Source organism: Zalophus californianus, chromosome 3 (genome assembly GCF_009762305.2).
Source record: "Zalophus californianus isolate mZalCal1 chromosome 3, mZalCal1.pri.v2, whole genome shotgun sequence".
NCBI classification, from domain to species: domain Eukaryota; kingdom Metazoa; phylum Chordata; class Mammalia; order Carnivora; family Otariidae; genus Zalophus; species Zalophus californianus.
This window is the reverse complement of record NC_045597.1, coordinates 183,664,190-183,687,686: the sequence shown is the minus strand read 5'-3', so window position 1 is coordinate 183,687,686 and position 23,497 is coordinate 183,664,190. Positions and strand designations below refer to the sequence as shown.

Here is a 23,497-nt window from a genome sequence, read left to right as displayed (position 1 = left end):
TATACCCAGTGTGCATCACAAGTGCCTCCTTGCTGTTTTACTCTTGAGTATACAGATCTTCCACCCATTAGCCCACAAGCTACAGGACAAGAGCTCAAGATGAGGAATCGAAATGCTTTAAATCTCAGCTCTGTCATTTACCGTCTCTTTGACAACTCACGTAAATAATGAGATAATAATTGTGAAAGCACCTTGGCAAGTTCCCTACACACAAAATCTAGCTGGTAGTAGCAAGAGATACGGCGTTAGGACTAATTTCCTAGGGGGCTCAGCCTCACTCAACATTTTCCTACTTAGTTAAATGAGGGGCTCAGACTAAGCCACCCCAAAATATCACTTTGGCGTAAGAATTATTTTGAGCTCCAGACAACTGAGTAACAGCAAATGCAGAAAAAGTTCTCTACCCTCCTCCATCTACCTAAGGGCAGGGCATGGAGGCATCTTCCCTTGGCGAAGATGTCACCCGACTCTTCTCCTGTACCAGGAAGAGGAGACAACTCTTATCTCTGGAGCCAGCAGTGACTGAAATCTGCATCAACAAACCTTACTGAAATAACCCTCATCTTCCATTAGTTTCCCCCTTGTATGTACTTTCCCACAATTTACTACCCTTACCAGCTCAAAACCCCTTTCCTTTGTCTTGTCACTCCTCCACAAATGTATCACCCTTTGTTAAAATGTTACACAAGCCTCTGGGCCTGACAGCCTCTTTGGGGTTTTCATTTCATTTCTGTAAGGCCCCCACATGCATATGAAATGAACCTTCTTCTCCTGATAATAGGTCTTTTTTCAGTTCCATATGCATGTCCCCACTCAGGAACCTAAGAGGATAGAGAAAAGTTTCTCCTCCCCAACACTAGCAATGGGTCTTTTTATGAGAAAGACATGCAGGACGCTGTTTAATGAGCACATGAATATTCACCCTTCATTTCCTAGCATTAAGATCAGGTTGGTGTTGAGAAGCGGCCCACTACAAATTTTATAGGATAAAGTGTTGGGTGATCAGTAGGATTATTGGAAATGGGAAATCTATGGACTTGCCCTTTCCTAATAGGAAGCTCCTTATAACTGAATTATCAGGGATCAAGTTACTAAGTGCAGGGAGAAGACAGTGAGGGGTACAGAGCGGCTTGTCCTGTTCTCTTCCCTGCCGGGAATCCCGCGGCTTCTAGAGAGGGGCCAGGCAGTGACCACATGTCCAATCAGACCAGGTCTGGCTTTTAACTTGTTCTCAGTGTTCTGGTTGTTGTGATATATGAACCGTAATCTACCTTAGGTCCTGGAGGTCCCATGGTTCCTGGAAAGCCCTAGAAAAAGCCACAAGTTAAAATTACAGCAGAAAATGTGCCAAGCCGAAAACTCTGTGTGAAGTTTTTCGCTCTAATGAATTTACTAGGTTACAGGGTCTATAGCAGTGATGACTTCATACTCACAGAGAATCCTGGAGGGCCAGGTGGACCAACAGGTCCTGGAAAGCCTGGAAGGCCTGGCAAACCCTATAAATTAAGAGAAGAATAGAGTAAGTTTGAATTTACTTCTCACCTAAGAATGAGGTCCACTAATTAAATCCATTACAATATTTTAATGAAACCTGAGGAACATGACGCCCGTCATTTATGGCTGCAGTTAATTACAAAAAAAGGAAAAAAACAAGATGCCTGAAAGTGTGTTGCCATGTATAACAGGCTGCCAGGAATATCCTGATGGCAACGTTTCCAGAAGAATGACCAGAGCAGTAGCTTTAATTTAGAGGAGGTTTTTAAATCTTTAAAATTTTGCTTTTCTGTCTATCTCTCTGTCTGCCTATTTGTCTCTCTCAGCCAAGCATGCTTCTTTGGTAGGGCCTTCCACCTGCTCTCCTTATGCCTAGAACCTCTTTCCCCAGGCATATTTATGACTCACTTCTTCTCCCTTTTCTTATTTTCACTCAAATGTCATCCTTTCCCTGTCCACCCAATCTAAAGCCACAACCCTCCTTCCAACCTGGACACTTCCTCTCCCCTGACCCTGCATTGTTTTCCTCCTTAAAATTTACTATTTAACATGCCTGCACTTACTAATTTATATCTTTTTTGTTTTCCCCTACTAGAATGTCAGATCCATGAGGGCAAGAATTTTTTTTAATCTTTTTTTGGCTAATTTATGCACCATGGTATCTCTAGAGCCTAGAACAGCTGCTGACACATAATTGGGATGTAATAAATATTTCTTGTATAGATGAGTGTCCTACTGCTACATCTTAATCAGCAGCACTTGGTAGTACCTAGCCAACACTCAATGCACATTTAAGGGACACATTAATGTCCCAGATCGCTGCTAATCTCTTCTTACTGGATCCCTTTCCTCCAGCATCAGGCCCCGTAAATGTTCCCTAAGAAAGAAAAATGAAGAGCCATCATGTTCTGCATCTTTCCTCAAAGGTCAGTAAAGGCTCCTAACTGCATCGTTGTGTCATTTTGCGGCTCACCATCAGTTGGCATGGCTCACCATCAGGGAACTCCCTGACAGCCTACACTCAAACTCTTTGGCTCACTTAGACAAATTTCCAGAAATTTCCATATACACTTCTGAACTAAGTTAAGATATTTCTGGTTAATTAAACTGGAAGTTAGTACCTGTGCCTTAGGCTTATCAAAAGACCCTTTAGAATCCCAAAGTAAAGCATACACAGTCCCCCAAATAGCTGTGTCTCTTCGTACCCATGAGGGATCACACTCAGATCTACATACATATAGATCAGAAGGTAAACCACTCAACAGGAGAAAGATGCATTTAAATAAAACCCAGTTACTTACTGTCATGCAAAATTTGAAACAGGGCTGTTATTTAACATTGTAGTTTTAAATGATACTCAATGTATGATACAAACCTATCCTTGATTTCAACAAATACAGAATAAGTGGAGCATAACTATTCCTTGAAGATTCCTCCTTAGGTTTAGGAAAGCCTGGGTAATTGAGATTTAAGAAGAGATTAAAAGACTTAGGCACAAAATCATCCTTTTATATTAGTTTCATGGAGTTTCTTATGAGGTGAATGTTTTAGAATGAAATGAAGTCAATGCCAACAGAAGAAATATGAATGTCTGCTTCAAATGTTCTTGTGGTTGTCAGAGGCGGGGGTGAAGGGAGGGCAAAATGGGTAAAGGGGGTCAAAAGGTAGAAACCTCCAGTTATAAATAAATAAGTCTTGGGGATGTAAGGGACAGCAGAGCGACTACAGCTAACAATACCATACTCCAGATTTGAAAGGTTGCTAAGAAAGTAAAGTTCTCATCACAAGAAAAAAAGAGTATTTGTCACTGTGGTTACGGAGGTTAACTAGACTTATTGTGGGGATCATTCCACAATATGTACAAATATCTCACCATTACCTTGCACATATGAAATGAATATAATGTCATATGTCAAATAATACCTCAATAAAAAAAGAAAACAGAAAACAAACCATAAAAATGTTCCTAAGAGAGTGAGGAAGAGATTTGGGGGAAAAAAGAAAGAGGAGAGACAGACGAAGACAGAGTCACAGAGACAAAGAGAGAGGAGAAACAAGGAGAGGGTCAGATAGACAGAAAGCCCGAGTCGGAGCCAGAGGACTGAGAATAATGGGGCCTCCTCTGACATGCGGTACCTGGGATCCCGGAGCTCCTGGCAACCCAGGGTCACCTCTTCCATCAAGGTCTATAGCTTCTGCAGCAGGAGCACCCTTGAAAATGAAGAACTTCATTAAACATAGTCAATGTTGTATTTTCAAAACTCCTTTAAATGCTTCTTCAAGGTCCTACTGCTTCAAGGGTAAAAGTGCTTTTCAGGATATATACTTGGGGAAATGATTTAGGATTATGTAGTTACTCCATTTTGAAGAAATAAAAGATTTTCCTATCTCCTAAAATTGACAGGTTACTATGGAAGGAAGAAAGACACAAGAATGAGAAACCATTTCTCAAGATACCAAAATTAGTGGCAACTCTTGATCTAGAAGGTGGGGCCCCCAGCCTGAGGTTAGTTCTCTTCCCCTAGACTCTATTCCCTAAAAGGATTTTACAAACGTATTCTTTAAGAGATATGTATGACAAGAGCTAAAAGAAGTTGTTGAATAGGAATAAATATCATGTCCCAATTATTAACTGGTTTCTGAATTAATTGCGAAGCCTAATTTATAATTACTTATACCTCATTATTTTTTTAAATTTTTTATTGTTATGTTAGTCACCATACGTTACATCATTAGTTCTTGATGTAGTGTTCCATGAGTCATTGTTTGTGCATAACACCCAGGGCTCCACGCAGAACGTGCCCTCCTTAATACCCATCACCAGGCCAACCCATCCCCCCACCCCCTACCTCATTATTTAAGAGAAATCTTTTCATATGTCCACTTAGAGATTTTCAATAATAATATGCCACACATGACTTACCTTTTCTCCTTTCAAACCAACAGCACCCTAAAAACAGGAAACCAAATACTTAACATCACTGCTTTGTTCTTGCTGCTATTCTGCCCGCTCTCCCACTGTCTACTTCCCACCGTTCTTAAAAATTTTTTATTGAAATTCAATTAATCAACATATAATGTATTATTAGTTTCAGAGGCGGAGTTCAGTGATTCATCAGTCTTATATAACACCCAGTGCTCATTAGATCACGTGCCCTTCTTAATGTCCATCACCCAGTGACCCCCATCCCTCCACCACCTCCCCTCCAGCAACCCTCAGTTTGTTTTCTATGATTAGGAATCTCTTATGGTTTGTCTCCCTCTCTGATTTGATCTTGTTTTCTTTTTCCCTCCCTTCCCCTATGCTCCTCTGTTTTGTTTCTTAAATTCCACATATCAGTGAAATCATATGATCATTGTCTTTCTCTGATTGACTTATTTCGCTTAGCATAATGCCCTCTAGTTCCATCCACGTCGTTGCAAATGGCAAGATTTCATTTTTTTTTGATGGTTGAGTAGTATTCCATTGCACATATATTCCCACTGGTTTTTAAACATGCTCGAGTTTCTTTCATTTAAACAAACAAAATCTCCCCCCACCAGTCTCTCCTTCATGTCATCTGCAATCTTCCCATTCTGTTCCTTCCTCAGTGCCCCACCTGCCTCCTGCCTCCACCCATGCTGGAAATATCCCTCGCTATGGCTTGCAATGACAGTGACGTCGCTAGAATCAATGACAAGACTTCAGATCTTACTGGACGTCTCAGCAGCATTAGTCAGCTGTCAGCCACTCCCTCTACTGAAATACATCTTTCCCGGGCTTCCATAATATACTCCTCTTGGTCTTCTTTCTACCACGAGGCCCCTCTCTTTATAGGTGTATTCTCCTTGACCCGGACATCCTGTGCTGGGGCTTGTCTGTTCTGAGGTTCTTTTCCCCTCCTTCTCACTCCTTGTGTCACCACCATCCGGGGCCTCTCCTCTAACCAAATCCAGCTGCCTATCACTCATCTTTGCTTGGATGTCTCAAAAGCAAAATAAAACCCCAAAGCACAAACCTGAACTCAAAATGCATTTATTCATTCACCTCCCCCCCACCCATGCGCTGAATGTCTACTACCGGCGGCCCCTGACTTCCGCAAAGTCATGATGGATTTCAGCACGCGGCCATTCTGTAAATGACTCGTGCTTGTACTTTATACAGAGTTAGAAATGGTTACCTACTGGGATCCCCGGGTAGCCTGGTGTCCCCGGAAGGCCTGGAAACCCTTGCTCACCCTGGAAGGCATACAAAACTTGTTATTCTTTTTAGTCGTTCTAGAACAGCCTATTGAGATAATTTCCCTGTTTCTCTCTTCCAGCCCTGCAGTGGTCAATCTAGACTGAGTAACCTAAATTCCTTATGGCTACTGGGTCATGAGGCTGAAGGCCAGAAAACCATTATATTAATTGAAAACAGGATTAGAATCTACTGTTTCTCAAATTGTGCATAAACGGCAAAAGTGTAATTGTGCCAAGAACTTTTTTAATTGCTCTTTCCTTGAAACTTGAGTAATTAGGTCTTTCATGGCCACCATTCTGGGGGAAAGGAGGGTGCTATCACCAAACAGAGGGCATGAGTGAACACTGGAAAGCTCAGTCCCTTTTCTCAAAAGACCAATGTTGCATTCCAAGCGTTCGTTTCTGATTTACATACACTCACAACCTTAGGTGAAGGGTGAGCCCCCAGTTGTCCTTCTGTGGAAGAACCTGAGAGAACGTCCTCAAAAGACAATCAGAAACCAAGCCGTAAGAAGAAAGAAAATCATTATGTTTCTGTCCTGAAGACACATACCAAGGGTTCTGGCTAAAAGAGTCTCTCAAGGAAAGTCTGTGCCTTCTCTTTCCTCCTTCCCCTTGATTGATTCATTCTGCAAAACGTTTCCTAACCATCTCCTGTGTGAGGAGTACATACCTTAGGCCCATTGCATCCTGGGACACCAGCAGGTCCATAAGGCCCAGGATGGCCAGGGGTGCCCTGAAAACAGAGCAAGTCTCAGAGAGGTGACATCACCACCCGGGCCCCGGGAACAAGGAGCCATCATGAAGGACCCAAGGCGAGGGAAGAGACGGCCTAATTTAGATACTTATTTAAATACAAATGGCTATTACATAGTTAAACAGGGTATTTAGTTATTTTAGATAATTTAAATAAAAATCATGGCAACTAAAATGGGCTAATCAAAACCCAAAATTATCAAGTGAGATACAGATATTTTAGATAGAACAGAAGACGCTTCTATATAAAGTGAAGTCCCTTAACATGCTGTTTTAAACTGGAAGCCAGGAAAGGAAAAAGAAGAGGGATGTATACACAGGATAACCATTATTTTAGTATTCTACACCATTAAATAGAGCTAATCTGTTCTAGTCCATCCCATCCCTTCCCATTCTATCTCATCTCAAACTGTCAAGTCCCATTCTATTCTGTTCCATTCTGTTCTGCTTGGATTTTAGGAAATCCAACCGGACTTGTGCGTCCTACAAATCTGCACTCTAATATATCATGTGATTCTACTGTAACATTCTCATCATGTAGCACATGTCTCAGTACCTATTCCTTTGTGCTACTGCTTTAACGTCTTATTAAAATGAGCTTTCTTTTTATTTTTTAAAATTTACACATTTTCCCCATTACTTACTGGAAGTCCAGGAGGACCTGAAAATCCCGGCAATCCAGTTATTCCCTACAGACGTAGAAAAGGGGAAGGTGACAAGAAAACCACTTAAAAGTGTTTCAACCTATAAACATAAACGTATTTACCATTCTGATAACCCCATGTTGCAACTCTGACTAGGAATGCCTGAACACTCTTTGAAAAACTAAACCAAACCAAAAAAAGGTCTGACAAACTTTTCAAAATCTTACATTTATCAAACTTTTTTGAAATTTTTATTTACATTTTAGTTAACATATAGTGCAATATTTAAAAAGAGATGATTAAGATTGTTTTTGCCTCTTGTGGGTGGACGTTTAAGGTAAAATTTGCATACAGTAGAGTGCCCCAAGCTTCTGCAAACAGTTTAAGGAACGTTTGCATATGTGTGCATGTACATATTGGTACCACCACCATCCCATCCACACAGGGAACATCTCCACCCCGCTATGGTTCTCTCACACCCTTTCTCAGTCCATTAATACCCACCCCCAACAGAATAACCACTGTTTTCTGCCATGACAGATTACTTTTACCTGTTCTTGAACTTCATCTATTGAGTGTATCATATAGAATGTACTCCTTTGTGACATTTGTATAACTTTTACAGTGCAGAGTTCTTATTTTTTAAAGAAGAAGAATTTTCATCAAACAATCAGGATGGACCAGTTGGACTACTAACCCTCACACCTTTGGGACCCGTGAGTCCTGGGAGTCCTGGTGAGCCCTAGATCCAAGAAACAAAAAAAAAAGGCACTGGAAATTATTTGGCACTAAGAAACCATAAATTAAAACTCCCCATTCTCTTCACATGCCAAACTGTTTTGTTCTTGCGATTATTTCAGTGTTAACACAGTGAAATTGCCTGTTTGCTTAATTGAAGCGAAAACATTTATCAGAAAGGACCAACAGGAATTCGTTCAAAGCCCCGCTACTCAATGTGGGGTCCAGGGGCCTGCAGGATTATCATCACCTGGGAGCTTGTGAGCAACGCAGGCTCTCAGGCCTCCCCCACCTCTCAGACAGATTGATTCCAAATCTACATTTTCACCAGATCAGAAAATAACTCTTGTTCACATTAATGTCTGAGAAGAGCTGCTGTGAAAACCCCACATTAGCCAGACAGAGGCTGAGGTCTGATGAGGATGATGATACAGTTACAATGGGGATGAGAATGGCAGCCAATATTTCTGTGCATGAGAAAGACTTTATTAACAAAATGGGCCTGGCATGCACAAATAAATAAATAGCCAAGTAAGAACTGCCTGAACCAGAGATAAACTTGCTTCGGGCATATGATGAATACGGTTGAGAGGCCCTGTTTCTTAGAGAATAACCTTAAATGGAGACTTTTCGAACCAGGCCACTTGGTGTGAAAGTTCCATTGTCCAAAAACCCTTTTTATCATTCCTGGGAGTTTCAGTATGTTTTGGTATTTTTGATTTTTTTTTTTTTTTTTTTGAGGAAAGGGTTGTTACAGAGTCTTCTGAGATTGGGATGGTCAAGGCCACAGCCGGCCTTCGCTGACTGAGGTGGAATGCCTGGGCGCATGCCCATGTTCTCCTGCTCTGCAGGATGCTATTTGTGTTATGCACAAGACCCCCAAATTGTAATTCTTTTCATGCATACGATATTTAAAATTAAGAGAAGAAATTTTTAAACCTGAAAAATCTTTTTGGTCAGGTTTTTTTTTTTTTTTTAAAGATTTTATTTATTTATGTGACAGAGAGAGACACAGCGAGAGCGGGAACACAAGCAGAGGGAGTGGGAGAGGGAGAAGCAGGCTCCCCACGGAGCAGGGAGCCCGATGCGGGGCTCGATCCCACTTAAAAATCTTTTTGGTCAGGTTTTAATATGCAATAATTGTCTGCCTTTGATCAAATTATCTTTTGCAGCTACATCTATAAAGTACATAGTTTGTCATATACAAGTTTGTCATATACAAACTCCATGACAACATGGCCCCCGAATTTTATGGATTAACTTTATGGAATACCTCCACATCACATAACCCATCGTAAGCACCCTATGTTTGCAATGATTATTTAAATTGATTGTTGGCTTCTCTAAAGAAATGCCAGCATAACGACAGGAATGGGGGTAGAGAACAAAACAAAAAGGAAAGAGTTGATACGAGTTGATCCAAGTCCAGAGTTGAAGTGGCAAATTCATTTTATTAGTGAAAAGGGGGACTATCCTAGGCCATGCCCTGGAGGAAGGCGGTGGGATGGTCAGACACTGAATGGGGCCGAATTCAGACACTAAATGTCCAAAATCTGAATGATTTTTTTTTTTTTTTCAAAATTAGGGTCAGAAGAAAGAGAAATGGAGAAACACCACATACATGAATCAGACAGACACATAATGGTAGAATTCCTGGAAAAGCACAACATTTTGCTTGTTTACTTAGAAACTGTAGGTGTGGGTTTAGTTTCTTCGGTTATGGGAATTTGATTCTGGCATCATATAAAACCAGATTTGAACTCTGATTTTGTCACCTTTAACCATGGAGCACAGGATAAGTTACTTAAGTGCTCTGAGCGTCGGTTTCCTCATCCCTAAAACGGAGAGACTGAGTCACCATAGTCATGATTTCTGGGGTTCAACGTGAAGAGTAGCTGAGAGACAGTCAAGAGTAAACGTCCCAATGCCTGACACAGAAGAAATTCGCAGTAACTGTTGCCTTTGATGACCAAGTAAGTAGTCCACACATTTATGAAATTTAAAAAGACTCTGTGGGGATCAATTATGATGATCTTTCATAGCTTATTCGTTAGTTCATAGCTTGCTGGAGGCCTGCAGTCGGGGGAACAACCATGTGAGTGCGTGAGAGCCCAGGCTTAAGTCTAGCTAATGTCCGCAGCAGGAAAGAGCCATCAGCACATCTAGTGGTTATGTAGTTCTTTAGCAAATCCTCTAGGGTATTTATTTGAACAAAGCCCTTTGTTGTATCACAGACTTTAGGATAAAAATGTGTCATGAGTTGAGAAAGAGGAACCCATGAAAGAAGAGAATCGGAGGAGGGCTGATTCCAGAAACAAAGAGCGACAAGTGTTTCAAGGAGAGAGATCCACATGGTGAAACAAAGCAGAAGGACACAAAAGTCATGGGTGACCTCTGCAGGAGCGTTTTCAGGGCAGGGGGATCAAAGGAAAATTATGGCGGCTGAGGAGCGAATAGGAGATGAATTACAGTTAGCCTGGTTAGTTACTTGGTGTTTAAAATCTTGACAGAGAAAGGAAAGACAGGGAAAGGATGGCAATCTTTGCTTACAGGACCTGAATGATCCGGAGGAAATTTTATATAAGCATGCTTGAGGACTGAAAGAGAAAAGCTAACAACAAAAAGAAAGGAATGGCCAAGAGGCTTGGTTCTGGTGGGAATCCCAGGATCCAGACACAGGGGTAAGAACAGGTCCTGAATGAAAGGCCAAAAGAACTCACCCTTTCATGCAAGACGAAAGAAAATAGGCAGGGATAGAAGCTGTGTGGGTCAGGGAGGAGGAGGAAGTTGAGTACGGAACTTCACGGTGATGAGCATTTGAATCTCTCTCTTTTTTTAGAAGATTTATTTTATTTACTTATTTGAAAGAGAGAGAATGAGAGAGAGAGAGAGAGAGCACACGAGAGGGGGGAGGGTCAGAGGGAGAAGCAGACTCCCCGCCGAGCAGGGAGCCCGATGCGGGACTCGATCTCTGGACTCCAGGATCATGACCTGAGCCGAAGGCGGTCGCTTAACCAACTGAGCCACCCAGGCGCCCCAACATTTGAATCTCTTGAGATAAGAGAGGACCTGGCTAAGCCTGGAGAGCAGGAATTCGCCATGGCATCCACCAATTGGCTGAGATGCTGAATTCTCTCCAGGTTCCCAGCAACCCAGGGGTAGGCATAAAGAAGGTTAGGTGAATTGGGGATGTTCCAAGCTTATAAACTGACATACCTTGGGTCCCTGTGGTCCAGGCAAGCCTTCGGGACCTGGGAATCCCTTCTGGCCAGGAGAACCAGCAGGTCCGGGAAGGCCTTTCTCCCCCTGTTAAAAACCAGCATAGGATAAGAAACACACAGAATAGCACTGTCCAGCAATAAACATACCCACAACCATTGCTTTCTTTTCTTTACAACTTAATGAGGACATTTGACATATTTTTTTTCCCCTTGGAACAACAAAATTGACACTCAGCAGTAAGTATAACAGTAAATGGAAAGCTACCTGCTTTTAGTATTTGTCTATAGGTTTGAAAGTGTTTGCCTTTGGTCTTGTAGGAACTACTTTTCCCCAAATGGTGGCGCTACACAGAGCAGAGATCAAGAGAGAGGGCATCAAGAACTGGAGCAGGGGCAGGCCAGTGAGAAAGTTGAGATTGGTGCAGTGTGTTTGCTTGGGGTTGGAGAGAGAGTGAGGCTAAGGCACAAGAATGTGTTTGGGGAGTGCGCGTAATTGCTTTGTAGCTTGAAAAGAACAACATGCAGGCTATCAGTTTTAGCCCTTTCTTGATTACACAGGAATTAGTAATTCAATCTGCTCTTTGTGTAGGAGATGCAGGAGATATCAAGAATGGCATAACCAAAAGGGTGAGCTAAATTGTTTTTTAGAAAGAGATGATATTATGAGAATGCCTCTAGTAACGAGTGAGTGAAAATAATTTAGGCCCCATGAGTGACATGGTTCTGCCAACAAATAATTTTCTGGTGAACCTGGGTCCTGGGATCGCTCTTTAATAATAAAGGTTGCTGGTTGATTCAGTCAATTTAATTACACAATTGGTAAATTAAATTTTAAAAAAGTTTAGAAAGAGATAAAGACAGCAATTTCACATGGTTACGTGCACACACATTCCATAAAAAGGGAAACAAAAAAATTGGCTAGTCCTCTCTCAATACTGTTACTCTCACACATCCTAGAATAGCATCTTGCACATAGTAGGGACTCGATAAATTCTTCTTCTTCTTTTTTAAAGATTTATTTATTTATATTGAGAGAGTGAGAATGAGAGAGAGAGAGAGAGAGTACATGAGAGGGGGGAGGGTTAGAGGGAGAAGCAGGCCCCTCGCTGAGCAGGGAGCCCGATGCTGGACTCGATTCCGACACTCCAGGATCATGACCTGAGCCAAAGGCAGTCGCTTAACCGACTGAGCCACCCAGGCGCCCGGGACTCAATCTTGAGAGCAAAAATGAATCCCGGCTTTCCAACCCGCATCTGAATATACTACATTCATAGCTTTAGGGAAAAACCTAAATCAAAGTTCGTGTTAATTATAGAATAATTGAAAATAAACGGAATAATTATTATATAGTTAGTATATAAATTATATGCAAATTATTTTATCTAAAGAGCTAAAAATACATTCTAAAAATATTTTTAGTCACCCCTCAATATTGTTAAGCAATTCATTAGTGTCCCTGAGGAAAGGGCCTGATAAACAAAGAAAAAACTTTAGTTCGGCCTCTCTCTTAATTATCACAAATTGCAAGTTAATGGAGCGAATTAATGAGATTTCACGGCATTCTTTATTTTCTTGAATTCTGCAATGGAGCTACAGGTTTGCCCCGCTATCTGAAGGCACAGAGTTCCTACGAAACTCTTCCTAAATTGAAATGGTGTAAAATGGTGTAAAATCCCCGCTTTCTGAAAGTTCGAATTACACCATTTTGCTTTTATGAAAAACCTACGTTGATATGGTAATGTTTGTTTGTTGCTGTTGTTGTTGTTTTCACAGAAGCAAAATCCTCTTTGGATTTCTTCTGGTTAGCAAAACGAATGGCAATGTGGGTCTTTCCTAAAAGCGGAGTGGCGCAAGGCGAGCTTTCAGAAAGCGGGGGACACCGGTAGTACTTCCGGGTGCTGCATTTTGGCCTCAACCAGAGGGCTGTTGCAGGATTCTTTCGCCAGGGGGCGCGCCTGCACCAGTGCTGCAGGCCTTGAAGTCTTGGGATTTCAATGCCTGTGTCAAAGTGAGTGAATCGAGTTGTTTTCAGTTCTTTCGTGTTTATCAACATTTCTACATAGAGAGGCATTCTGATAAGCTTTTTTTAATTTTTTGCTAACTTGTTCCTTTTTCTTTACAGACCAAAAGAGTTACATTTTATTTTTTTATTTTTTTAAAGATTTTATTTATTTATTTGAGAGAGAGAGAGAATGAGAGATAGAGAGCACGAGAGGGAAGAGGGTCAGAGGGAGAAGCAGACTCCCCGCTGAGCAGGGAGCCCGACGTGGGACCCGATCCCGGGACTCCAGGATCATGACCTGAGCCGAAGGCAGTCGCTCAACCAACTGAGCCACCCAGGCGCCCAAAAGAGTTACATTTTAACTGACAGTATTTACACAAGTCGTCTGAAACTTACCAGAAGGTTTTTTTTTTTTTTCCTTTTCTTTGGTTAATGTTTATATACAATTTCTTTAAAATTGGATTGGGGAATGGAATAACACACTGCGGGTCTTTCTGATAAATAAGAGCAAATTCCTGGATGAGCTCTACAGAGGAAAGAAGCAATATTAAGATTTTGCTTTTACCTTCTCCCCTTTGATCCCATCACAGAAGCACGGGCCTTTGTCCTTACAGACACAACCCTAGGAAAAGGGAAAAAGAAAGAGTTTTGTTTAAAAACAGCTTAATAAATCCTGGCTGGCAGGGCAAGAGCAAACATTTTTTTCTGTTCTTTGAGCATTAAACACCAATGATTAGGAGCCATGCTATACTGGGGCAATAATGTATCAAGAGAAACAGAGCCGAGAAGTGAGATGTTTTGCACATAGGAGAACTGTCCGGTGAGTGTGCATCATTTTTATTGTTTGGGAATTCTAAGTTATTTATGGAAAAGGCGAAGTCATCTTTCCTTTTTTCAGGATAATGTGTAGTTGTACCATATGAAATTGCCATAACCGTAAGCAGAAAGTGGTCTAATGTTGGCAAGTTTCTTAGATTTAACATAATATATATAATATGTATATTATATATATGAATATGTATATTTATATATGATATATGCGTATGTGTATATTAACTGGTCATATCTTCTGTAAGTGATTCGAAGGTTTTCTTTTCCTGAAATGATGTTCAAGACTGAGAAAAGATGATCGATACCCACTATGTGTCTTTAAGGAGAACAAACTAATTCACTAATGTAGTGACATATTCTTGGTGTAAAGCAAAAACAAAAATTTAGCTGTGAGCTTGAGAACTCTTATCCTATCTCAGTTACTTTGACACATTTTAGAACCTATGCACAGGCCAACTCTAGTGAAGGTTGATTTTTAAAGATTTCTCTGCCAGCAGAGGACCAAAGAGGTAGTTGAAAATACTGAATTTAAAATGTGTTTTGACACATGTTCTATGTTTATGTATTTACCTTTTTTAAATTTTTTTCTTCAGGTTAATATTAACTGAGAATGAGTTTGCTTTCCACCGGAAAAGAATATTAATTGACAGCAAAGGCAGGGCAAGTCTAGGACCTGTGCTGGCTGGTTGGTAGAAAACATAAAAAAGAGAAATTGCTTCAGACATTTCCAAAGTGGAGGACCCTATTTGTTCAATTAAAATAAAATGCTTAGGCAAAAACATCTTTAATTAAATATATTTCCTGAGCCTAGAGCAGTAGGCTATGCCACCTTTCAAGGAAGGGAAGTGTAGAGTAATTTGCAGACACCACGTTTATACATACCTCACAATTTATATGAATGGAAAGTGATTGACTGAAAAGGAAAATCTATATTCTCTCCAAGTGTTGGATATTTGGTACTTTTTAGAAGACTAGATTTTTCTGATTTTCCTCCTAGATGTTTGGGGTCATTAAGTCATACCTTGACATCATATATTTAATCTTGTCTTTCTAGATTTTTCAACTTTTATGTTCATTTCAATCACATATTCAAGCATACTCTACTAAAGCAATAGTTCTCAAAGTGGGGATCCCCTGATCAGCAGCATCCACATCACCTGTAAACTTGTCAGAAATGCAAACTATCGGCCCCACCACAGACACACTGAATCAGAAACCCTGGGGGTGGGTCTCAGTATTCTGTTTTGTGTGTGTGTGTGTGTGTGTGCGTGTGTGTGCTTTGTGTTTTTTATTTTTTATTTTATTTTTTTTTGCAGGATTTAGTTTGTTTTTCTTTATTTTTTATTGTTATGTTAATCACCATACATTACATCATTAGTTCTTGATGCAGTGTTCCATGATTCATTGTTTGTGCATAACACCCAGTGCTCCATGCAGAATGTGCCCTCTTTAATATCAGTATTCTGTTTTAACCGGCCCTCTGGGTGATTCTGATTCCACTAGTCTAAGCTATCACCTAAAATCTGAGTCTGCAAGCTAGAGCTAATCCTCTAAATGTTTCTAAACACTAGATCATTTGACACACTAATTTGCACATCTGTTTTTTGTTTGCGATGTCTTTTTTCCTGTCATCCCGAGCAAGTAGCCAGGCTTTTCTGTCCCTCACTTTTGGGAAAGAAAAAGCTGCCTGAAGACAAGAGCCTTAGTTTTTGTTTCTGGTTTAAGTACCTGCTGACAGTTGGCCCCAAGGGTTGGAGGGACAAGCACCCTGCTCCCACACAGCATTTGGAGGGGGCAGCGGGGCTTCAGAAAAGAGTCTGAGTCCTACACCCAAGAGCACTAGATATTGGGCAAGGAAGAGCCACCCGTGCGAGGACCCAATGCTCGAGTTCACGGCACGGTTTCCAGTGGACAGTGAGCATCTCTGACCCTTCTGCCTCCCAGACACAACACAGCACTCTCTGAGACTCTGGACCTCTCTGTAAGAGGAGGCAAATTACCAGTCCTCTAACCTCTGAGAAGGTACACGGAGGTCATGAGACAGGCCTTATTTTATTTCTTGGAGTAAAAGCCACGTTTGCCGTACGTTACTGGAAATCTTTCAATGTTAGCTTGAACAAGTGTTTGCCCCCAAATGAGATCAGGTCTTCCTTCTTATTTGCTCCTATGTTTAATGTATATATTCCCTGGTGCCTGTAAGCCCTAGGAGGGAAGGAATTCTAGTCTAATTCACATCAGTAACCCTGATGTATAATATATCCTCGGCCAAGGCTTGTGGATTGATTAAATGGATCAATGGGTAGATGGAAAGGTGGAAATTTTTTTACAGCCAATTTGGACCTGGAATTTCAAGACATATGAATCATATTGCTGTTGTTTTGCTCTACTGTGACTGAGATATTTTCTTTACGCATGAATTATGCGCAACTATTGATGAAGTGGCAAAAAATGAAACTAAAAGCCTTGGTTATTTTAATACAAGTTAAAATTAACACCAGGTTGGACTGAAAAGTTTTTTTTTGGAAAATTTTAAACCCTCCGTGAAGTTGAAAAATATGCCCTTTTATAAATATGCAACAAAATAAAAAGCCTTCTCTGCATTTATTGCTTCATCGTTGCTTTCAGTTCAAAATAATTTTTATGTCGAAGAGACATATTTGGGGTGACATATTCTGGTTTCCTGCCTGTCCCCTAGCCTCTCCTCCCCCACGCCCAGCCTGGCCTGGTTTGGGGTAAGGGGAAGTTGGCAGCGTTCAAAGCTGGTTAACACTCTACTGAGCAGGTCTGTTGATTCTGCATTATGATTATTGATCCTTTGCCCAGCCAATAGCCTGAGGCGAACGTTTTTGTGTGTGAAAAGAGCTGACCAAGTGTGGCTGACTGAGCCAGACAGACTCCATGAACTGCTCTTCGCAGGGCCCCTCCATCCCGCGTCTGCCTTAAGCAACTGACCGTGAGCCTTGGCAGCATGCCCTCCACTAAAGGGGAATGACACCCGTGCGCCGCTCTCGCGGTGGCCCCTTCTTCCCCACCCAGAAGCCGCTGTCGCCCCACTTGGGTATCGCAGAAATCTCACTGGAGATGCCACTTCCTATCTTTCAAGCCCTGTCCAGGGAGACACCACTAGTCTAGACATCTAAATCAGCCACCCGTTTTTTGTTTTTCTGGACGACAGCAAGCGTGCACATTACTGGCTCTGACAAAGAAGGGGGCAATCAGAGGTCTCTGGTACATTTGGGAATAAATCAGTAAGAAAGTTCCATCCATCTCGTGTAAGGCAGTGAGTGGGATTTATAATCGTTAACTCCAGGTTTTTTTTTTTCTTGCCCTAAAATGTTTTGAGTCTAGCAGTACTAAGAGGCCTTCACCATTCATTTAAGATTAATAGACTCTGAAGGATCCCATGATAAGGATGCTGTAGAGGAAATGAACTTGGATCCGTCCTATGATGATTTCAGTAGTTAACATTATTTTTTAAGATTTTATTTATTGGTTTGATAGAGACAGCGTGCGTGCGCGCAGGCAGAGGGAGAGGGAGAGGGAGAAGCAGACTCCCCGCTGAGCAGGGAGCCTGACATGGGGGCTTGATCCCGGGACCCGGAGATCATGACCTGAACTGAAGGCAGACGCTTAACTGACTGAGCCACCCAGGCGCCCCCGGTAGTTAACATTTTTTGAGCAGTGACTGCATAGGGCACTGATCAGGCTTCCTGCCTCATGCACGACCTCATTTACACCCAATAACAATTCTGTGAGGTAGGTACTAGAATTAGCTCCACCTTAGAGCTAAGAAAACTGGATGTCGGAGGCTGGAGGTCATTCATTATGAATGGAGCTGGGGGATATTAATCCAGGTGGTTTGACCCAGGGCCATATTCTCAACCACTCTGCTATATTTAATTATCGGCTGGCTTTGTAGGCTACTGAGGCATTGCGGGAGGGACTCAGATATATCTCTTCCCCTCACACTGTCGCTGTGCCCCCAGCAATGGGATGTAAAATCCCAGTGATGAACATAACATGGTAGTTCATGGACTTTGCAGTATAAATCAGTAATGGGCATACTGCAACCCACAGGCCAAATCCAGTCTGCTGTCTGTTTTTACACTACTTTTGAGCTAAGAATGATTTTTGTATTTTCAAATAGCTGGAAAAAAAATAAAAAGAAAAATAATATTTTGTGACGTGCGAAAATTATCAGAATGGCACACAGGAATCTCTCTCTTCCCCCCTTTCCCTTCCTTATGTTCCTCCCCTTCTTCCTACCACACTTCAGTCTAAGGGTTGTTGGCAGGGAGGGCCCAGGTGATGCAAATTTTGGGTGGGAAGAATCCAGAAGATCATCTAATCTAAAAGTTCCTTGTATTTTGAACTTCACAGGGCAACAAAATAAAAAAAATTTAATGGAGACCAACAGTGGATTGTCTTATTTATATTTTGATATGTAAGAGCGATGGTTATCTTCAAACACAAACAAGCAAATCTACCCTCCCACACATGAGCCAACTGCAAATCTATCATCTACTATCATCATTCCATAAGAAAAAAAACAAGATTTTTTTTTTTAAGATTCCCCTATTCATTTGAGAGAGAGGGAGAGTGAGCATGCAAGGGTTCTTGCCCAAAAGGGGGAGGGACAGAGAGAGTCTTAAGCCCACTCAGCACTGAGACTGCAGTGCAACCTGACTCAGGGCTCCATCTCACAACCCCAATCACAACCCCAGTCATGACCCGGATCATGACCTCAGCCAAAAACAAGGGTCGGGCACTTAACCAACTACGCCACCCAGGTGCCCCAAGAAAATGCAAATTAAAACACTGTAAAGGAAGCAAGAAAATAAATGCTCACAGACTGCAAGGTGCTCTTTTATATAAAGTGAAAATAAATAACTTTTACTCCATAAGCAATATCTACACTGTTCTTACTTTCCTCATTTCCCTTGGTCTGGTGAAAGTCTACACTGTCCAACACAGGCATGACTTTGGGAAGCATTAAACTAGTCACAACTGTCTCCTCTCTTCCATCCACAATCCTCCTGATCAGCCCTATCTGCTTCGTCTACTACTATGGTTTTCTCTCTGAGAGGTGTCAGCAAGCTAATCTCATACAGTGTAATGCACGCTAGTGAATTAATTTTTAAAAGTATGCCCTGTAACTGACACATTTTTTACTGATAAATGCCTACACACACACACACACACACACACACACACACACACACACACAATGTGCATAAATGCCCCAAGTGGTAGAAAATTCGAACAACTCCAGACTGACAGGTGAGACACGCGTTGGGGCAGACGGGACCCCTTAGCTTGCCTGCTCGGTTTGCCCATATGTAGGACCAGGTCTTTCAGAAAATATCTTTGATACTATTACTTGTTTAAAAAACTAGCTTGTATATAAAACTCATCTATTCCTTTTGCATGTGACAACCAGTGAAGAAGCACATTTGAACCAGGCATGTCAGAGCTCTTGTTGATCTCTCCAGAGATGCTACTTCCGATGGGAGAAATCTGGAGGAGCAGCCCTGAGCTCTTGTCCATGTGGAGGATGATCACGTGCCTTTCACCACTTCCGGGAGCTGTTGCGTGCCTAATTATACCAGTTGTCAATAGCAAATCTAAAGTGATTTTCAAAGTTTTACATTTTTCAGCTTTGGGTTCTGGGAGAGTTGCTAGAAGTGTTTAGAAACCTTGCACTTCATCACATAAATATAAGACATTTCAAGGGAAAATCCATTTTCTATCTGTAAACCTAAAGGTAACATAAAAGGAGCATAAGAAGCTGAAGGTCACCCTTACGACTAGGCCAGTTTTCCAAATGGAAGCCTTCTTCGGATTTTTGGGAAGACTCTGATGTGATACTATCTGAAAATATGGACACTACTTGGGTAGTAATATTATTTTGAATAACAAGGAGAAAAAAAAACAGTCTCACTTATGTATGTAAAAGTTAATCCAGGGGCGCCTGGGTGGCTCAGTCGTTAAGCTGCCTTCGGCTCAGGTCATGATCCCGGGGTCCTGGGATCGAGCCCTGCATCGGGCTCCCTGCTCCGTGGGAAGCCTGCTTCTCCCTCTCCCACTCCCCCTGCTTGTGTTCCCTCTCTCGCTGTGTCTCTCTGTCAAATAAATAAATAAAATCTTTAAAAGAAAAATGTTAATCCAGAAAGATAGTTTTTTAAATACTTTTGCATTTGTCCTCTTGTGTGTGCGTGTGTGTGTATGTGTGTGTGTGTGTGTGTGTGTGTGAAAACCAGAATAAGATGATGGATAAAGAATAAAAAAGAGTACCAACTCACAAGCTGAGAAAAACAGGTGAGCAGATAAAAACAGATGAAAAGTGTCAACTGTTGGAAGCTGGGTGGCCAGTGAAAGCGTCACGTCAACTGGACCATTACATTTGTAAATACTTTGACACATATGCTCTGTTCCAATAAAAGATAAGACACAAAACCAGAAAATAAAAAAGACAAACTCAAAAACAAGATAAATATTTCTGGTGAGCAACATGCAATGACAGCACAAAGCAGTGGTGGGACTGGATCATCACATGGTTGGACTGAGTCTAGAAGCCAACTGTGGTGGTTTCGAATTTGGTTCCTGTGCATAATAGGGAACATGAGCCAAGAAACACCATTTTAAAATTATTTGGATTGGGGTCATGAAGTATTCCCAACAGGGGCCATTCCAAAAGGGTGGGTACACACAGAGGAGAAAGAAAAAAGAAACAACAAAAATTGGAATACAGAGCCGTGGAGCCAGTCTCCAAGATGGCCCCCAGTGATCCCTCCTCCTGGCATGCATGTAGTTTTGTAGTCCCATCCCGTATTGAACCAGGGTCAGTCTGTAGGACCAATGGAATAGGACAAGTGTGATGCTACGTCACTCTGAGACTAAGTCATAAAAATAACATTGTGATATCTGCTCTGTCTTGGGTTACTTGCTTTGAGGAAGCCAGCTGCCATGTCAAGTCAAGGAGCATTATGAAGAGGCCCATGTATTGAGGAACTGAGGCCCCTGGCAACAATCTTGTGAATGAGCTATCTTGCAAGCTAGTCTTCAACTTTGTCAAGACTTAGACGACTATTGCCCCAGCCTACAGCTTCTGAACCCCATGAGGGACCTGGAGACCGCATCACCCAGACTCCTACTCAGGATTCCTGACCCTCAAAGAATGTCTGAGATGATAAAAGTTTGCTGTTTCAAACTGAAAAATTGGGGGATAATCAATTAGGTAGTAGTAAATAATGCAGGGGTTCAACTAAAATTAAAAGTTTGATGGAAATGATAAAAGAGAAATTCAAAAATCTACCCAGAAAATAGGGCAAAAGAAAAAGAGGTGAACAATAAGGAAAAAAGTGCAGAAGTTTTGAGGACGTCCAGTATCTGACCAAATGGAGTTTCAAAAAGGCCAAGGAGAGAAAATGGGAGGAAATTATTGAAGAAATAATACAATAAATGATTTTCTCAGGGAAGAAAATAAATGTTTTGATTGATAGGGCCGGCTGAATGTCCCCCTCTTACAAATACACACATCTGAGGCACACTATCAAAGCATTCCAGAACACCGGGGATAACGAGAAGATTCTAGGAGGAAACAACAAGAAGAAACAGTCATATACAAAGATCCTGGAGTCAAAATGGCATTGGATGTGTCAACCGTAATACTATGAAGGAGATATGGCATGGGGCTTTCAGAATTCTGGGGTGAAATTGATTTTCAATGTAGACTTTTATACTCACCAAACGGTACATTAAGTTTGAGGAGACACAGATTATTTTCAGGTCCATAATGAAGCAAAAATGTTACCATCCAGGCATACTTCCACGGTTAACTACCAGAGGATGTGCACCACCAAAAAAACAAATTAGGTCAAGAAAGGGGAAGACCCGGGATCTAGGAGAGAGGAGCTAACAGAATGAGTGTCTCAGGACGACCGTGGTATAAATAACTTACACTGGAGCCGGAGGCTGGCAGCCCCTGGGGGACACCAAGAAAACTGTCTGACAAGTGTGACTAGAAAATTTAAAAAGCTTCAGGAAAAACAAAAGTTTGTCCAAGAAAGGTCACAGACATGAAAAGCAGTGGCTTAGCAATGAACATACTTCCCAAAACCATATACTACTGATTTAGCCAAAAGTTTTGATCTAAGCATGTTGGGAACATTTGAGGAAAAGGAGGGTTGTAGGTCACAGAAGTGTCCTCACCTACTGAGCTGCAAGTCAGTAGTGTTAAAATAACTCTTATGAGCCTGTTTTTCAGAAATATGGAAGTAAATAAGTGGAAGAAATAGCTGGAAGATTTAAAAGCCGTTGCCTCTTTGGAGGGGGATGTGGGGGAGGGTAGGCTGGAGGGGGACTTTGCTTTTGTTCCAAGTCTTTTAATACTACGAGTATTTTATTATTATTATTTACTATCTGTATTTTTTTTACTCTGCTCAAAATTCACAATAAAGAAGAGAGTTCATCTCAAAACCAGAAAATTTCCTGTTAATTTCACATTTGAAGTCTAACAACGTATTGTTTTCTCAACCTAAGAAGCATGGTAAGTTCATCTTCAGTGATGTTTTTCTCCAGTTTGGAAAATCACCAATCTAGCTTTGACTTCCTGGTAGAAAAAAAACACAGGAAGAATAAACATAGGAAAATTTTAAAGAAAAATGATTCAATCACTTGATGAAGACACCCTCAGTTGATTCTCTGCCGATGAAAGTCAGTCCTGGAGGTTGCCTGACCTACCACTTGCTAGTGGTGGGGTGGGGGACTTACACTCTCTGTTGTTCCAAGTCATATGCTGTTAAGACTGCAAGAGGCCTTAGGGTTTATCTGTCTCATACTGAGTCCAAGGTTGGTCCAGATTTTATGTGGAGCCCCGAACGTCTCCTTTTCTCTTGGGCGGAGGAGCTGACTACATTTTAGGGAGACTGGCAAACTTCCAAGCAGAGAGGCCATTATACATGCTAGTTCTCCTGCCCACTGCCCAGGCTAGATTGGGGAGGTAGGGCCCACAAACCTGTGGGCTCTGTCTCAGCTGTGGCCACATTAGAGAAGAATAATTCCTTACGGCTGAATTGGGCTGGGGCTCCATTCCTGGCTCGCGCTGGCCACTATCGTGAAACTCTCTTCTCTCTAAGCCTGGAGGACAGTAAATGCTGTCTACCTAACACTTTGCTTGGGGCAGGACATAAGCCAACAAATCACGAACATAAAATCTCTATAAAGGATAAGGAGAGAATCTGATATCCTGAATTTGCTTTTTAAAACAAACTATAGAAATGTTTGGGGTGTTTTTGTTGCATTTGTTATGATTAACATGCTTTTTTGATGGCAGTAGTTCAAATCAAATTGTGATCAAGAAAAATCTCTCTGTTTAGTTTCATGGTATTCCAACTGAAAGTTAGGATAGTGGTTCTCATCCACTAGTATACAAAAATTATCTGGAGCCCTCAGTGGTCTTAATTTTTCCAGGATCCCAAGTCTAGAGAATAGCCCAGGAGACTGGGTTGCAGGGATTCCCCAGACCACACTTCGAGAATCAACTTTACCTCTTGAGCATTAAACAGAAATGGAGACTCATTTGGAAAACT

General features: G+C 41.5%; 1 protein-coding gene across 4 annotated transcripts in view; it reads right to left on the bottom strand.

The window, feature by feature from the left end:
* COL4A3 (collagen type IV alpha 3 chain) overlaps window positions 1–23,497 on the bottom strand; it is a 126,992-nt gene that overhangs the window by 56,922 nt on the left and 46,573 nt on the right. For all 4 annotated transcript variants that reach the window (XR_003519184.2, XR_003519185.2, XM_027590008.2 and 1 more), the window contains exons 2-11: window positions 13,642–13,698; window positions 11,070–11,159; window positions 7,813–7,857; window positions 7,116–7,160; window positions 6,389–6,451; window positions 5,659–5,712; window positions 4,418–4,444; window positions 3,631–3,705; window positions 1,434–1,496; window positions 1,272–1,307 (exon numbers count right to left, since the gene is read on the bottom strand). Coding sequence is in view for 2 of the 4 variants with exons in the window: in XM_027590008.2 (XP_027445809.1) it covers window positions 1,272–1,307; window positions 1,434–1,496; window positions 3,631–3,705; window positions 4,418–4,444; window positions 5,659–5,712; window positions 6,389–6,451; window positions 7,116–7,160; window positions 7,813–7,857; window positions 11,070–11,159; window positions 13,642–13,698 (555 nt within the window). In the remaining 2 variants the exon portion in view is untranslated. The remainder of the gene's footprint in view (window positions 1–1,271; window positions 1,308–1,433; window positions 1,497–3,630; window positions 3,706–4,417; window positions 4,445–5,658; window positions 5,713–6,388; window positions 6,452–7,115; window positions 7,161–7,812; window positions 7,858–11,069; window positions 11,160–13,641; window positions 13,699–23,497) is intronic.